Raw genomic sequence first — 17,134 nt, 5'->3', positions numbered from 1 at the left:
CTGCTAATACCCAATTTTAGCAGCAGAATTTGATGTCCTGGCATGGCAAGGCTGTGCTTAATGACATATCCAAAAGGAATTTGACTTTGCACTGTGGTGCGCTGCACAGAGATGATGGCGATCGCAGCGAGGTATTTAGCGCATAAGAGGTCCTTTTCAAAGCTCTTAGCGCAAAGTAATTGCGCGCTGCTGACGATAGGATAATGCCATCTATCCCCACATTTTGGGGCTGAAACGCCTGCTTTGGCATGTGGCACACCTATGCCCAGTACAATTATAACAGGCATGCGCTTGTGCCCGCCCCCAATTTGCACGGCGTTAAATGAGCGCAAACGCTAAATTACCGCTTTTGGCAAGATAGGGCCCTTTGGATATACTGATCTCATTGAGGCTTTAGGAGCATTCGTCATTCAAACCCACAGGCCAGAGATGCATGCCCAAAAGAAAAGCCCACATTTCTGGTGCGAAGGACAAACACACCTACCATTATGAAAGGCTGTTGGATATCAAAAGGTTTTTATATGTGGCACCGTTTGCCGCCATTGCCTGTAATGTTAGATCCTGTAATGATGCATGCATGTGCAGATCAATAATTTTTGCTAGCAGTCCCATCCAAAAAAAATTAACTTTTATTATAGAACAGGGTCCATTTACATTTATATTTAAAATGCGAGTCCTCGATACGATTAAATAACGAATACTAGGGGGCAGAAGAAGCGAGCTTGTGGACGGAAGGTCAATCCCCGGGACCAGCAGGAGAAATCTGGGTGGGAAAAGTGAAAAGGCAGCGCTTGCCCCTCCCTCATTACCACCACTGAGGTGCCCTTGAGCAAGGCCCTTAACCCCAACTGCTCCAGTGGAGCTGCAGTGGCCAGCAGATCAGACTGTGGTTGTACTGGGCAGCTTCCAGGTATGAATGTGTGTGTGAATGTGAACAGGGCACTCCTGAAAAAGAGAGCATTGCTCTCAGTGAGACTCCCCCTGTATAAATAAAGGTAAAAAAAATAATACTGACGTCCAAATTGAGTACTCGTGTTCATCCCCATTAAGAAGCTTTATGTTCTGAAGCACTGCTGCTTCAGGACATTTCAACACTTTTAAAAGGTCTTACATGCAGAGAACTGAACCAAAGACACAAGGTGGGTTTCCATCCAACTGTTTTATGCACATTTTCAATTTGTGCATTACAAACCTGAATGGAAATGCTGAACATAAAAAAAAAAAAAAAATTACGCTTGGGGGAGGTGAAGTTGATAAAAGGGTAGGTAAATGTGACTAATACCTTTTTTACATCAAAAGTCCCACTAGTACACGTGTTTTTGTTACCCAGGAAAGCAGCAGGGGGTAGCAGCAGCAGCATCACATTTTAGCATCAACTTTTATATCGCACTCTCAACCCGCGTTTCTCTACCGCTGTGGGCTGTCTCTTCCCCCTCCCTTTTCCCTTCTTCTCTCACGGCGAGGGCGCTGTGTCAGGCCACCCAAAACAAAATGGAAACTTCCGGGTAAAAATTTCAAACTAATTAATTAAAGTAATTTAAACAAGTGAACAGCCTGACTGATGCACGTTGGAGGAGAAAAAGGTGTTTCAACAAACGAAGCAGCAAATATTGTATCAAAATACTCGTTGTGATGTTAAGATTACATAAAATGGCTGTAAAGCATGACTCAAAATGCTTAACGTTACAACAAGGGTTTTATTTTTAAAAGAGCTAAAGCGGACGACCTACTTACATTCTGGCTGACTTGACACTGTCTGCGCGTGGGCTGTGGGGTGCACTCGTGCATGAGATGCTTTTTTTCTTGGCATATTCCGTAAATGTAAAATAATTAACCGTTAAGAAAGTGGAGTTTCAGGCTGTGGCAATCACTGAATCTCACTGACTCACGCTGGAAAAGGGGCGGCAACTCAGGAGGAGAAGCAGGGTCGGAAAATCATGGGTTGGACCACCGGCAAGATTTATATCGCCAGCCGGAACAGAGCCACCGCGTAAAAACCCACCTCACTTGCAGGGTTGCTCTATCGGCTAAACGGCCCGGCTCGGAAATTTTTAGACTGAAGAAAATGCCACTAGTTTGTGGATATTAGTGGGATTTTTGACCAGTTTAAAAGGGGTTTAAGTGAGGGGAAATGCAGCAGATTAAGCGAATCTGCCGTTGTCTCGGTTAAGAAAACACCAAACTCCATTCAAAAACCAGGCAGTTTAATGTTGCCTTGCTTAGTGGCAAAAGTTAACACCTTGACCGTAAAACATGATGAAAGCTTTTTATGAATCAGTAGGATGCACTCTACATGCTGGCATACACTAAACACACTTGTAAGGTAAATAAGCTGCACATATTTAGGCACAATTTGAAGGGTTAGACCACCTGCAATTGACTTCTGGAAATGGAATTGCCATTTTATTCACTAACTGGAACTGCTCAGTGGATTATTATGTATGCCGAATTGAAGAGTGGGGCCTGATAATGCATTTTATGGTGTGCCTTTGTGAATAATCAATAAACTTTATATTAATATGTTTTTCATAGAGCTTGACCGCTGCCTGTAGGCCAAGAAGGCACGTCCTCATATGAGGCACATATGAGGCAACTCCTCATATTCGCATAACAGTCATGGATGGAAACACGCATAACTTTGCATTTTCTTCGGTCGATTTTCTGAAGACTCTTAAGATTTACAATACATTTAGATGGAAAACCAACTACAGAGTGCAGGCTGACCTTGGCGCCGTGTGCGGTGGCGTCGATGAGTCCGTCTCGGATGTGGATGGTCATGTGTTTCCTCAGCTGATAGGGCTTCAGGAAGCTCTTGGGGCAGACGCTGCAGGCGTGAGGCTTGTCCGTCAGGTGGGTCTTCTGGTGGGCCCTCAGGTTGGTGGAGGTGGAGAAGGTCTTCCCACAGGCCGAGCAGACGTGTATCTTCTCCTCAGCGTGGAGCTTCTGGTGCTCCTTCAGCCGGCACGGCCGGGGAAAGCTCTTCCCACACACACCACACATGTGCTGCTTCTTGCTGTTGCCCGCTGGAGGCTTGTCTGAGTCTGACAGCACCAGTGACATGACAGGTAAAATACACTTTAGATCGGGGGAGTCAAACATACAGCCCGGGGTCCCCACAGGCTGGGTGGGAATTTCGTCATTTTAGGGGCAAGGCCATCTGGCCTTCGGCGTCGCACATTTTTTTTAGGGCACAAGGCCACATGCCAGGGCACTAAGGATGGGTATCATTTCATATTTTTCGATACCGGTGCTAAAACGGTACTTCTAAAACGGTACCGGTGCCTGAAACGGTACTTTAAAAAAAGTTAAAACATATTTAAACCAATTTTCTTTATTTATAGAGGCTGTAAAGACGATTTCAAACAATAATGTTATGTGTTATGCCCTAGAATGTTAGTGAAGGTGCGTGCAGCGCCCGTTTCGGAGCACCGGAGGGCGGATATTTCACTCGGCAGCTCGGGCATGGCACCTAAATGAGGCACCTAAATCTGGGTTGCAATTCGGTACTGGTAGCATTAGTTGTAAAAGTACTGGTACCATATTGGTACCTTGTTTCGGTACCCAACCCTACAAGGCACAAAGGCAATTGCTCTATTGACATCATGAAGGGGGATTTTTCTGAAATGTGTGTTCAAATGAGCCACAGTAAGGGTGGGAATCGATTAATTTAACCGAAATAATAAATAATAAACCTACTAAAATAAATTACCTACTAGTACTACTATCACCAGAGCCCCCATGATACGATATTATTGCGATACTTATCTCACAATAATAAATCATAATAATAATTCATTTATTTCATATAACACTTTTCAATGACCCAAAGACGCTGACAATAGGAGTCCACAGAAAATAAAAACAAAACATAGAAAAGAGCAACAGGCAACAGATACAAATAACAATTAACGTATCTAATCAGGGATATACATCTATATACGATACAATATTATTGTTTTTTTCAACTGCAAATTATGCCCTTAAAGGAAACAACTTTGTCAACATCTGTTTTATAATGAAATAAAGTTTCCAGTATGTTCATCTCACTTCAATCATTTTTATGGCAGCAAAATGAGATTGTCAAGCAGACAGACTGACCAACACTGTCATAAATGTTGCATGCATCTGATGATTTATGTATATAATAAAATATCGTGTTACTTGGCATTTGTGCGATACAACATATTGCCACAGAAAATATCGCGATACTATGCCGTATCAATTTCCCCCCTACCCCTACATTAAAGTAAAGTGATGTCCTTTTGTGAACTTACCAGACTGTTCTGGCTGCTCTATTATTTGTCTTTACCCACTTAGTCATTATATGCACATTACTGTGGATATAATGCATTCCTATGCACTCTGTGCACTGCCTGGTGGCAGTTCGGACTCAAACTTAGCCTCGGCACTTACTCATGTTGTTATATTCTGACTAGATCATTCTTGTGTTGTATAAAGCTCAGATGTACGTAGCTTTGGATTAAAGCGTCTGCTAAGTGAAATTGTAACATTGTACTGATGATTATTTATCATAAATCTCATTGTGTAAATATTTTGTGAAAGCACCAATAGTCATCCCTACAATATTGCCACAATATCTACCGTATATGGAGGTATTTGGTCACAAATATCAAGATATTAATTTGATTGATTTTATCAATAAATCGCCCAGCCCTATCACCAATCAGCTCTCATACGCCGCTTTCAGACATGCCTTGGAACTCGGGAGTTATCTAGAGGGCATCCGGATGGCGCTGTATGTATGAACACATTTTGGTGAGCTATGCACGCTCCCGCGACCCTCCTACTATCTGGAGGAGACATTAGGCTCGTACCTAGCCACATGGCCGGATTGGTCCCCCTCCCCTCCAGAGCTCCGTGAAGTAGCCAGCTCATGAGGCGGGGGAGATAGACAGAAAGCCAGCGTGACAGATTATTATTATATAGTCTATGTGAATGAGCGAGCGAAAAAAAACATCATGCAGTTTAAGTTTTTCCAAATGAAGCTCAAACCTGCTCCGTGTGTGTGTCAACCAACAGGCTACATGTTGCTGGATTGAAACGCTCATGGATTTGATCTTATTTCATTTCTGCATAGCTTCGCACAGCACACATTTAAAATTGAGCATTTTTGGACGCGAGGGTCGTCCTGCTTCCCAGTATTGGACATCGCTAGGTAGGGTATCTGGATCTGGTTGCGTCCATGCCTTTGATTTAATGTTTACACAGCGTTTGTGAAGATTCACGTGCAGAACCGCAAATTCCAAGTAGCATCAAGTCAGGCAGTATAAAACGGAAACTTCCGGGTATAACCTTCGCAATAATGGCAATTAAATAAAGTAAATGCATGTGTAATGTTTTTTTGTGTGTGTGATCCGAAAGATACAGAACAGAGATAAACTGGAAGAATATCTGCTCCCTTCGAAAAGTCAATTTTAACCCGTAGTGAGTCGACCGTTCAGATTTTCTGTTACTAATACAATATTGATTTTATTTTGAAGGTAAAAATGTCTAGCTTCCTGTATTCTGCTAGTCTCGCTGGCCAGACTCCTCTCCCTTCCGTCCGAGGCGTGTAGGTTTCTGCCATTAGCTTGCTAGCTAGTTAGCGTTGTTGTTTTCACTGAGGCGGCAGGGCACTATTTACAGCGACACACAGGGAGGAGGGAGTGGAAGCCGCTCTGATTGACATGGTCGGAGCCAATGACAGAGCTTGTAATAAGCCGGGAGCGGATATCCGGCTACCACCGAAACAGTCGCTCAAATGGGAGAGCAGAGTAGAGCAGGGGAGGGTTTATCCCAGTTATGGAAACCTGCGGCGCCAGACTCCTCGGACGGAAGGGAGAGGAGGCTGGCCAGCGAGTAGGGATGCACCGATCCACTTTTTTCACTTCCGATCCGATTCCGATACCTGAATTTGGATATCTGCCGATACCGATATTATGCCGATACCAATATTTTTCTTGAATATACAGTATAGGCAAAGATTTGGCCAATTAAAGTTTTTTTTTTAAATATACCTTGCAAAAAGCAGACAAAATTAAGAAAATATACAAGGCAAAGAAGGATACTATTATACATTATTACACAAATTACGGCCAGCTTTGTGCTGGAATTGCAAAAAAAAAAAAAAAATCCCCCAATTCCGATCCGATCCGATCCGTGAATTAGTGCCATATCGGCACCCGATACCGATATTGGATCGGATCGGCCCCATCCCTACCAGCGAGACTAGTATTCTGCATAATTCTAGTAGGATTGATGCATTTTCGGACTGAACATAGCAAAGACCTGTTTTCTTTGTAGCGCTTGAGACTCGAGGAAATCGATGCATCTGGGCGTGAGTTGTAGGGTTGTTTAATTAATTACTAACGTTATGCGCAAACGATTATATGCCTTGAATGTTAGGCAGGTTTCGCCCATTATGTATTTTTAGCAACTTGTTTTTGGACTCTGCATGTCGTGATAGTTTGTTGAATGTCAATGCGTTCACTTAAGGCTATGCTCAGACAGTGAAGTGCAGCTGTGTGGTCAGTTTTCACAACTCCCCATTGTGTGGTCATGGCCAAATTCCCCCCACCCCCGCCCCTCTCTACTTTACACCCAGAGGTGCTCCACATGTATGAAAGCAACATGCCTCATGTCTGAAAGGGTACACGTATCCCCCGGGTCAGGCTCAGGGCAAGCAACCCTGACCTGACCCGGAGTTCATGTCTGAAAGTGGCTATACAGTACCCTGGGTTTTTGTATTATGACCCAACACACTGTCATTTACAAGTGCTCTTATACCGTTATTGATTCATGTGCTCATGTGTGAATTCCTTGAGAATTTTATACTTGTGTATGGGCTTCTATTCATCATGTATTTTAACATATGTCAAATCAAATTCATTAATTTCATTCATTCAATAAACCAAAGTATTAAAATAAAAACAAAATAAAAAACATGTACTGATTGTTCACATTATAGTCATGAATGAATGACAATCTAGCATCATTTCTCTGGTGACATGCATGTTAACTTGTAGTCTTTGGGTTTTGTCTGCAGGCACTGTACATTATGTGCATTTTTACTGTATTGTACAGTTATGTGTGTTTAGACCTCGACGTGTTTGGCAGTCCATGCTCACCGGGCTGGAAGTGCAGAGCTTCAGTCACAGCTGTGGACTGCCTGTCCTCCTCTAGGTCCTCAGCTGTCCGGCCCTGCAGCCCATTACAGCCGGCAGGCGGAGAGCGGTCAGACAAGACGAGGCGAGCATCCGATACCTGCAACAAAGACCCATTCAGAAAACAGAATTTAAATTCAGTCATCTGCTGGAACAAATCTCATCACTATCGATCCAAGTCATTTACACAAACACAAGACCTCAAGTCAAGAAAGTTTAGAAACCTTTTCAAGTCATCAAAGACAGTACAAGTCAGAATTAAGTTCCAAGTCACCAGAACCCAAGTCTCTCAAGCCAGTCTCTCTCATCCACAATCTTCGAATGCTCCAGAGACGGTCTGTACTTCAACCTAGGGATGTAGGTACTACCGGTACTACCCCCGAACCGCGGTGCTATTGCTGTAGAAACGGTTCTATACTAAGATTTAAAAAGAACAGATACTTTTCCGACCGCTGCTATGACTGATAATGGTCAATATGAGCCTGTCTCTTTAAGGAAAATGCGCCGGAGTGAGTGACGTCATATCCACATGTCAAGCGGTGAGGAAAAGAGTTTGAGGAAAAAAAGCAGCTGAGCACTGAGCAGACCCGCGCACATTAAAAGCAAACTAGCAAAGTAGGCTATGGCTAAACACAAAGCCTCTCCCAGCCCAGTTAGTAGCAGCAGCTGTGCCCTTTCACAGTTTACATCTAACGTTATGTAGGCTACTTTCACGCATACTTCAGTCAGGGTTATCGACAGTCCATATTATTGCCTCTGCACGTTTCCCGACGCTACAGTGAGAAAATGCGCTCGTTAATGCTCTCATTAACTAACGTTACAGCGGGACTCCGCTGTACTAACGTTACAGCGGACTCCGCTGTACTAACAGCGGACTCCGCAGTAACGTTAGTTAACGAGCGCTCACTGTAGCGTCGGGAAACATGCAGAGGCAATAATATGGACTAGGGATGTCAACGGTTAACCGTTAATCGATTAACCGTCGCTAACGTCGTTGTTCGGTTATTGCTGTCGGTCTATCAGTTAATATTTAAAAAAAAAAAAAAAAAAAAAAAAAAAAATTTTTTTTTTTTTTTTGGTCTATTTACTCAATGAGCTCATGCCCAAACAAGGCGTGTCTATTTAGATGCTGAAATGTTAATGCTTTTTGTGTTAGAAATTCTAACACAAAAAGAATTTGTGTTGAAATGTTGATGCTTTTTGTTAATGCTTGTTAATGCTTTTTGTGTTAGAAATTCTAACACAAAAAGCATTAACATTTCAGCATCTAAATAGACACGCCTTGTTTGGGCATGAGTTCATTGAGTAAATAGACAAAAAAAAAAAAAAAAAAATTTTTTTTTTTTTTTTTTTTTTTTTATTAAAAAATTATGAATTAACCGATAGGTTAATCGATTATTAGCGTCGGTTAATCGAAAGTGAAATTAACCGAAAATTGACATCCCTAATATGGACTGTCGATAACCCTGACTGAAGTATGCGTGAAAGTAGCCTACATAACGTTAGATGTAAACTGTGAGTAATACTGCCGGAATGCCCCACCCATGACAAGAAGTGCTAAACTGGAAGTTGAGATTACTGAGTATAAACAATTTAGAGACATCAGCCCTGCAGAGGATCCCCTGGCATGGTGGAAGCAACACCAGACAGACCTGCCCATCTTAGCTCAGTTTGCTAGACAATATCTCTGTATTCCAGCATCAAGCTGTGCATCTGAACGTGTTTTCAGTACTTCTGGGAATATCTGCAGTCCAACAAGATCTAGACTGACCGAGGAACATGTTGACACCCTCGTTTTCTTGGCTAGGAACCTGAAGAAGACATTGGGATGGGAGGGACTGAGTGAGTAAACTGAGAGTCAGCCAAACAGTGAGTCTGTCTACCACCCATAGGAGAACTAGGGTTTAGACTGAGTAGGCTGGGGGACAGAATGGGAATATGAAGCCAGTTATGCTGCTTGTTGAAGAAAAAAAGATTTGAGTTTCTGCTGCTATAGTGTTTTATTATATTATTATTTATTTTACTTATTCCCATTTCCCACTGTTCAAAAGATTTGTGTTATGTTACTGAGTGTGTACTTATTTGACAAGTAAAAGTTAGACAGAATTTAAATGCCACCAATTATTTATTTATTGTTGTTATTGGTGTTTCTCTGAGTTTTTGCTGCTATAGGCTAGTGTTTTATGGTCATTTTATTTTCTTATATTTTTCTCCAACAACTGGCATTACTTTATTTTACTTACCGGTATTCTCACTGCTCAAAAGGTTTGTTTTGTTCAGCATTTAAATGCCACACCAATTTATTGGTGTAATTGTTCCCAAACTCTTAAAATAAAGCCAAATCTTGACATTGGACAGTTTCACTTTTTTTTTTACAAAAAGTATCGAAAAGTATCGAAAAGTATCGAAATACAAATTGGTACCGGCACCGAAACAGAAATTTAGTACCGCTACAACCCTACCCATTACAATTTGGACAGAGGGAGTAATTTGGACACAGGGAGTAATTTGGACAGAGGAAGTTGTCATTTTCCAAAGAAAAAACACTTCAGACCCGAAGGAAGTTTGATGGTATTTGACACATGTTCACGAAAATAAAAATAAAAATATCTTGTCCAATTTCCATTACTGCTCAGCAGCTAGCTAGGTAGGATTTGACTAGTTCAGGGGGGGGGGACAAAAACTTGCTGATGGACACCTCCTTGAAAACTAACACTGAAAATGCTGCAACATGTTTCAGATGCTGTGTTAGTGACTGTGGAAAATAAAAATTGCTCTGAGAACACATTATTTGGCCTCCATATTTTTAATGGGGTCAGGGGTTGGCCGTGAAAAGTTTTGAGATTTTTAAGTGGGCCCTGAGTCGGAAAAGGTTGGGAACCGCTGGACTAGTTTGTTTTCCAGTCTGAGATCTTAACCCTTGTACCCTGCAGGCGCGGAATCCTCAAACTCGCGTTGGTCCATCTGATGGACCTTGACGGGAATACTGTACTAATTTATAAATATTAATTTAAATTTTTAAATTTTTGACTGTTTATAATTCATTGGTAACTTCTTCCCTAATACCTCATACCAACATTTCATACCTATTCGAATTTTAACCCCTCAAATGCCAGTGTACAGTAAGTACAGTAAAAAAAAAAAAAAGGGGTGTTTTACAAAAGTCACCACTGCAAGATGCCTAGTATCAAAGATTCGCAGGCATGATGTCACAATAGCTATGACATCACTAGCCTATGACATCATCAGTGATGTCATGAGATGATTTTTTGTCAATAATATGTCACTGATGACATTACTGATGATGTCACAGACATTGTGACATCATCAGTGGGTTTTTGTATTTTTTGTAAAAATAGTATTTTTTCATATTTTGAGCCAAAAATCCAAAAAGCGCATGTTTTGGACTACCAGCCATTTTCCCCAAAAAACACAAACGAGCTTTAGTCCAGCATCTATCCTGGTCTAAAGGCTTCAAATCAGTAGTGTGGACTGTCAAATTCAGTTTTATAATATTTTCCCATCTTTGGCATAGGAATCAGTTTTTTTTTACATTTCATGTAAACTGTATGGAATTGATTGCTATGCCAAAACTGGGGGAATATGGGGAAATAGGCAAACACATTAGAAACTACAATTTTAACCGCTTGAGTCAAGGTGAGATGTGTAACATCAAGGAAATAATGATTTTTTGAAAGATTTGCTGGAAGTCAAAAAAAAATGTTCTTTTTGTGCAAAATTAACATTGAAATCAATGGGACAACTATGCAATGGACTTTGAGACCATGTAACTCCCCCAAAATTTCTACCAACTCCAAGGTTAGATATTAAGGTCAAAGTTCAAGGTATTTGGTCCAGGATGCCCGCTGAAATAAATGAAATAAATTAATTTTGTGAAAATTTGCTGGGAGTACCAATAGAGTGGTTTCAATGGAAGTCAATGGGTCCATCAGATGGACCAACGCGAGATTGAGGAGTATTTTTGAAAATAGGTCTTAGGATCGTATAAATTTGATAACTATGATTGATTTTTGTCAAATACCCCCAAAAAAATACCTAGCCTTAGTTTAAGACCATATACTCAAAAAATGTCGAAACGGCCCATACGCGAATACAGGAAAAGTCCATCAGATGGACTAGGAGGGAGGAACACTCCGCCCATTTTCAACCAGCTTTGTATCATTAGAACATCAGTAGTATATCAGACAACTGTAAACGGTTTTGAAGTCTGTCATTTAATTTGACAGTTATTGAGTGTTAAAGTGTGGACCAGTGACATCACTGGTCCACACTAACTCAAATTAATAACTCATTAACTCAAATCAACTCTCGATAACTGTCAAATTATTCATCATTCATCTAGTTTGACAGTGATTGAGAGTTGATTTGAGTTAATGAGTTATTAATTTGAGTTAGTGTGGACCAGTGATGTCACTGGTCCACACTTTAACACTCAATAACTGTCAAATTAAATGACAGACTTCAAAACCGTTTACAGTTTTCTGATATACTACTGATGTTCTAATGATACAAAGCTGGTTGAAAATGGGCGGAGTGTTCCTTTAAAGACAAGCTGAACCCAAGTGGCGCGAGGGTCTGAGACGTATCGGACTGAAAACAAATCTTGACTGAGAGAGGCGGGCGATAGCGTGTCGATGATTTGATTTGACAATTCTCGGGACTGGATTTGGCGTTGGCCAATCCTGGCGTGTTCTACCCCCAAATCGAGTGGGATTCAGCGTGTTGCGGCGCTACGCGACTGGGATCCGCAGAGAACCGAGGAACTGGCTGGCTCCGCGTGTAGTGCTGTTCGAGGCAAATGTGCCGCCTGCCGGCCTGGAATATCCAAGGGCCCGGGGTAAGACCCGCGGACGTTAACGTTATTCCTGGAATGCGAGTTTAATGATTATTTGAATGTCTTTGCATTCAAATAAAGACATTACAGTTTGTTTTATTTTGTATGTTACATACTTATTTGCAAGGTTATTAGTTAATTTATGGGCTAGAAATTCTGCCATGTTACAGGCACTAGGCGGCCATCTTGCCTGCAGAATTTTCTCATCGAAATGAAGATTGATTGACAGCTGTCATGTCGTGATCTGATTGGTTGAAATGGGGTAGAAATTTGATAGTACTTCGTTACTTCACCATACCATAGATTAAAGTTATGAATTAAATCCTGAAAAATGGTCTTTTGATGTGAAAAAGTGTGAAAAACTACGGAAATTAGATTTTTGTGATTTCTTTTTTTGCATACATTATTAAATAGGTGCACTGAATACCCAGGTATGTGAACTAGAATATATTCCACATTATTTTGACCGGATATCCCGCGTTATTTTGACTGGATATCCCGCTTTATTTTGCTCGGATATCCTGCATTATTTTGATCGGATATCCCGCATTATTTTGACCGGATATTGCACATTATTTTGGCCAGATATCCCGCGTTATTTTGGCCAGATATCCTGTCTTATTTTGGCCAGATATCCTGTCTTATTTTGACCAGATATCCTGTCTTATTTTGACCAGATATCCTGTCTTATTTTGACCAGATATCCCGCGTTATTTTGGCCAGATATCCTGTCTTATTTTGACCAGATATCCTGTCTTATTTTGACCAGATATCCCGCCTTATTTTGACCAGATATCCTGTCTTATTTTGACCAGATATCCCGCCTTATTTTGACCGGAATCCTGCGTTATTTTGACCAGATATCCTGTCTTATTTTGACCAGATATCCTGTCTTATTTTGTCCAGATATCCCGCCTTATTTTGGCCAGATATCCTGTGTTATTTTGGCCAGATATCCTGTCTTATTTTGGCCAGATATCCTGTCTTATTTTGACCAGATATCCTGTCTTATTTTGACCAGATATCCTGTCTTATTTTAACACGTTCAGTGCCAGCGACGCCATATGGCGTCATTAGAAATTTACCGTACAGTGCCAGCGACGCCAAATGGCGTCATAACTCCAAATTGTTTTTTTGACGGGGGGGTGTCGATCTAAGCTTCTTACGTCGCCTCTAACAATATTGTAGCTATTGGAGGTCGATAACCTATTTTACAAACCCATTAGGTGGCGACAGCACTCTCCTGATCAGAGAAAAAGGAGCCAAACACACAGAAATAGTCACTGGTGAAAATGAGGAAATCGCATTGCATCCGTCCGTATGCATCGACGTGCCTCCATAAACGAGCACAACGCCAGCTGTGCCCCCAGCAGCAGCATCCGCTGTCACAACTGAGCACTTCCATGTACGCTGCAACAGCACATTCACATAATCAGCATTATTATTCCGAACTGGAAGCATGCCAGCCCGTGACAAACACACGCGGAACCAAAAAGCTGAATGTCGCGCACCATTCACTGTGTGTGCGCAGCAAACTCAGCAGAGACTGAGAGCCACCAGACACATAAGACACACCCAGGAGGCGTGTGCAGTTGAGGGGGGGGGGGGGGGGGAGCACGGAGAGCAGCAGAGCAGCATACACTTCACCCAGACAGACCCAGACATCAGAAAATTAGCTTCAGAGTCAGAGATGTGCTTGAAATGTTTAATTTCACAAAAGGCTCATTATCTCAGCTCGTAGAAAAAAAGGTATGTTTTTCGTTCAATCAAGCTATCTTCTCCGGCTCATAACTAAAGAACGGAAAATGGGATCAATAAACTTTTTTTTGCAGGTGATAGAAGAGAGTCTCATCGTTATTTGTGCGTGTTCAGTGTTTACATAGTAATTATTAAAAAAATTATATGACTGTTTTAAAATGCATTGCGGCCTATGTGGCACAGCAAGCAACCTTTTGCCCAAGGGCCGTGGCACTGAAAGTGTTAACCAGATATCCTGTATTATTTTGACCAGATATCCTGTCTTATTTTGGCCAGATATCCTGTCTTATTTTGACCGGATATCCCGCCTTATTTTGACCGGATATCCCACCTTATTTTGACCGGATATCCCGCCTTATTTTGACCGGATATCCCGCCTTATTTTGACCAGATATCCCGCGTTATTTTGACCGGATATCCCGCCTTATTTTTACCGGATATCCTGCCTTATTTTTTGACGAATTTTGAGAGCTGGTGAAGTACAGACGGGTAGGTGGGAGCATTTGTAAATTGCGGGACCCAACACGTCTCTCTTGAGAGACTACCAGAACCCAAGTCAAGTCTCAAGTCTTCTCTTCATGCATCAAGTCAAGTCTCAAGTCTTCTCTTCATGCATCAAGTCAAGTCTCAAGCAATTTCAAATTGTGACTCAAGTCTGATATGTGACAGAGTGTCTGCACCTGTGCCACCTGTCTATCAGAGATAAACCCCGCCCCCTCACCTGCTGGTCCCCGGGCAGTGGGGAGCCGTTAGTGGGCAGCATGTCGGCCCCTGGCTGTCGGCTGTGGATCTCCTGGTGCTTCCTGAACACTCTGTGGAGGGAGAAGCGTTTGTTGCAGACGAGGCACTGGAAGGGCCTCTCCCCGGTGTGGGACCTCACGTGCTCCTGCAGGCGGGACGTCCTGCTGAAAGCCTGGCTGCAGATGTGGCACACATACTGCGGCGCCCTCTGGTGGAGGAGCTCGTGTTGCTGCAGCTTCTCTGAGGAGGAGAAGTCTTTCTCACACAGGAAGCAGTGCAGAGCCGTTTCCTGTGGGAGATGAAGACAACATACGGTTTGTAAAACAAAACGACAGCACAGACACTGTCACGATGATGGACAATCTGGTTCTCTCCTGATATGACTCCATATGTGATCTGAGCTTCAGGATCAATACAGCCAGGAGGATACCATGTGACCAATAAAATTTCAGTGACAACCAAGTGTGATTGTGCAGAATTCTGTTTATTTCTGAGACTCAAGTCTTTCCAGCGATGCCATTGGCTGCTAGGATCAGGGTTCCTACACATTTTCGATCAAAAAGTTCCATTCTTTTTTCCAGACCTTGATTTGTTTTGAGGGTTTAGTCTGGTGTTCAATATGATTTAGGCAGATAGACATCTTGCCCGGTTAGCTAGGTTATGTTCACTGTATAGATCGGTGGTTCTTAACTGGTTTAGGTTTACGACCCACATTTTTCCTTAGTCATTAAGTCGTGACCACAATTTCTGATTCAGACCATTTTGAAAATGTCCATGCCCTTGCCAAAATGTTGCTTACATTTGGAGCATTATTTAGCCCCCCTCCCGACAAGCTAGCATGAAATGGTTGGTACCAATGGATGCCTTGGGTCTTCTAGTTTCATAGTGAGAAAAAGCCAGCACAGGTTTTAATAGTTCCTCAAAACCGGGCAGCAGCAACAACGAACGTTTCAGCCAAAGGCCTTCCCAACGCTGAGGAAGGCCTTTGCTGGCTTTTTCTCACTACTGAACTCTTTGCTTGCCCTGCAGCCAGTGACTTTTTAATCAAATTTGAGTGTGCTCGCGACCGGTGAGTTTCTATTGTTCTTCTAGTTTCATATCATACCAGAATTGTCATTCTAGCTACAAGTCAGCCTGCTACAGCCTCTGAAAGGCAGTAAAGCCATTGGCCGGCATCCTCAAGGATTAGACGTGTTTTTTTTTTCATGCAAACATCCGTGACCCACTCAAAATGACCCACCAGTTGAGAAACCACTGGCATAGATGAAGATTGTTCTTCACAGCCATAAATCTCAGAATATGTGAGATTGATTGGCAGGGTTCCTATACACTTTTTTTTTTTTTTAACTCCATATTTTTCCAGGCAGATCCTATGACATCATGACCGGATGTGACTTGACTTGTTCTTGACTGCATGTGATTTGGCATGCTGACAGCAGCTGCGTCATAAGAGCATCCATCTATCTCAGGGGTGGGCAACATTTTTTTCCTGAGGGCCATACTGACTTACATCAAGTAAGCGAAGGGCCACCCATTGGAGATTATACCTGCCAACACTCCTGATTTTTGCCGTTGTGATTGGTAATTTCTTGTTAATCTCCTGATATAATAGTGATACAAATCCAATGGCTGTAGCATATGAGATTTATTAACATAATTCTGCCTTTTATTGAGTTTTTGGGGGTTGCTTTGTTTTTCTTTGAGTCCGGCCCTGGGGCCGTATTTTGCCCCAGGCCCCAGGGCCACAAGAAATGACTGTAGAACAGAGATTACTTTTAGCCTTTTAGTCATAAATATTATTGAAAGATAGCCTATTCCATATTCCAGACTGAAATGGAGTATTGGCCAGAATGACATGAACATTTGGGGCCCGCGGGTCGTATTTTGTGTGATCTATCTGAACATTATTCTGAAAAAACTGTGGACTCAAAGTGGCTCAAACAACATCAAATCTATAATTATGTGTGTATTGAATCTGAACCACAACATTTTCCAGACATTCTTTCAAATTCTCAAACTATTCAAGACCTGGAAATGATCAAATAAATGTTTTATACTTTTCCAAACATGCCTGTGTGAATGTAAACATTTAAAAAATTTATCATATTGATGATTGATGATCATATCCCTCTATTTTAACCTTTTGTATGATATGATATGATTTGTATGATCTGGTTGTTAGAGTACTTTGTAAACCAGGGTTTCCACACTTCTTTCAAGGCCCAAATCCCCAAATTCAAGGACCCAACACAGCATAGTTTGAGACACGGATCGAGGTTAATTACTGTTACAACACTGAGAATTTTTATAATGAGACGTAGCAGAAGCTCACAGACATTTAAAAGAGAGAGGCTTGAATCTGTGAACACTTCTCAACTGTGCTGTATTAGTTGCAATTTCAAATGCCGCTTGTTAGAAAATTGTTTTTGTTTTCACTTGTCGAGAGCTGAAGGCGGAGCGGAATTTGACGGAGGCGGCCCCCTCGTAATTCTCTATGCATGAAAAACAAAAAAATGCAAGCACTTTCAATGACCCATGTCTATTTAAAAAAAATATTTAATGCCTTGATTTTGATTTTTCAAATTCACAAACTTTCAAAGAGGACCTGTGCGAACCT

General features: G+C 41.8%; 1 protein-coding gene across 1 annotated transcript in view; it reads right to left on the bottom strand.

Moving 5' to 3' along the window:
- The window catches only part of LOC310772868 (uncharacterized protein), a 32,577-nt gene that overhangs the window by 7,190 nt on the left and 8,253 nt on the right, over window positions 1-17,134 (bottom strand). Inside the window, exons 6-8 of the mRNA XM_083632807.1 lie at window positions 14,498-14,806; window positions 7,128-7,263; window positions 2,725-3,041 (exon numbers count right to left, since the gene is read on the bottom strand). Coding sequence (XP_083488933.1) covers window positions 2,725-3,041; window positions 7,128-7,263; window positions 14,498-14,806 — 762 coding nt within the window. The remainder of the gene's footprint in view (window positions 1-2,724; window positions 3,042-7,127; window positions 7,264-14,497; window positions 14,807-17,134) is intronic.

The sequence above is a fragment of the Poromitra crassiceps genome, assembly GCF_964638095.1.
Source record: "Poromitra crassiceps genome assembly, chromosome: 1".
Lineage (NCBI taxonomy): Eukaryota > Metazoa > Chordata > Actinopteri > Beryciformes > Melamphaidae > Poromitra > Poromitra crassiceps.
The sequence above is the reverse complement of the archived record's forward strand: the minus strand, read 5'-3'. Positions and strand labels throughout refer to the sequence as shown.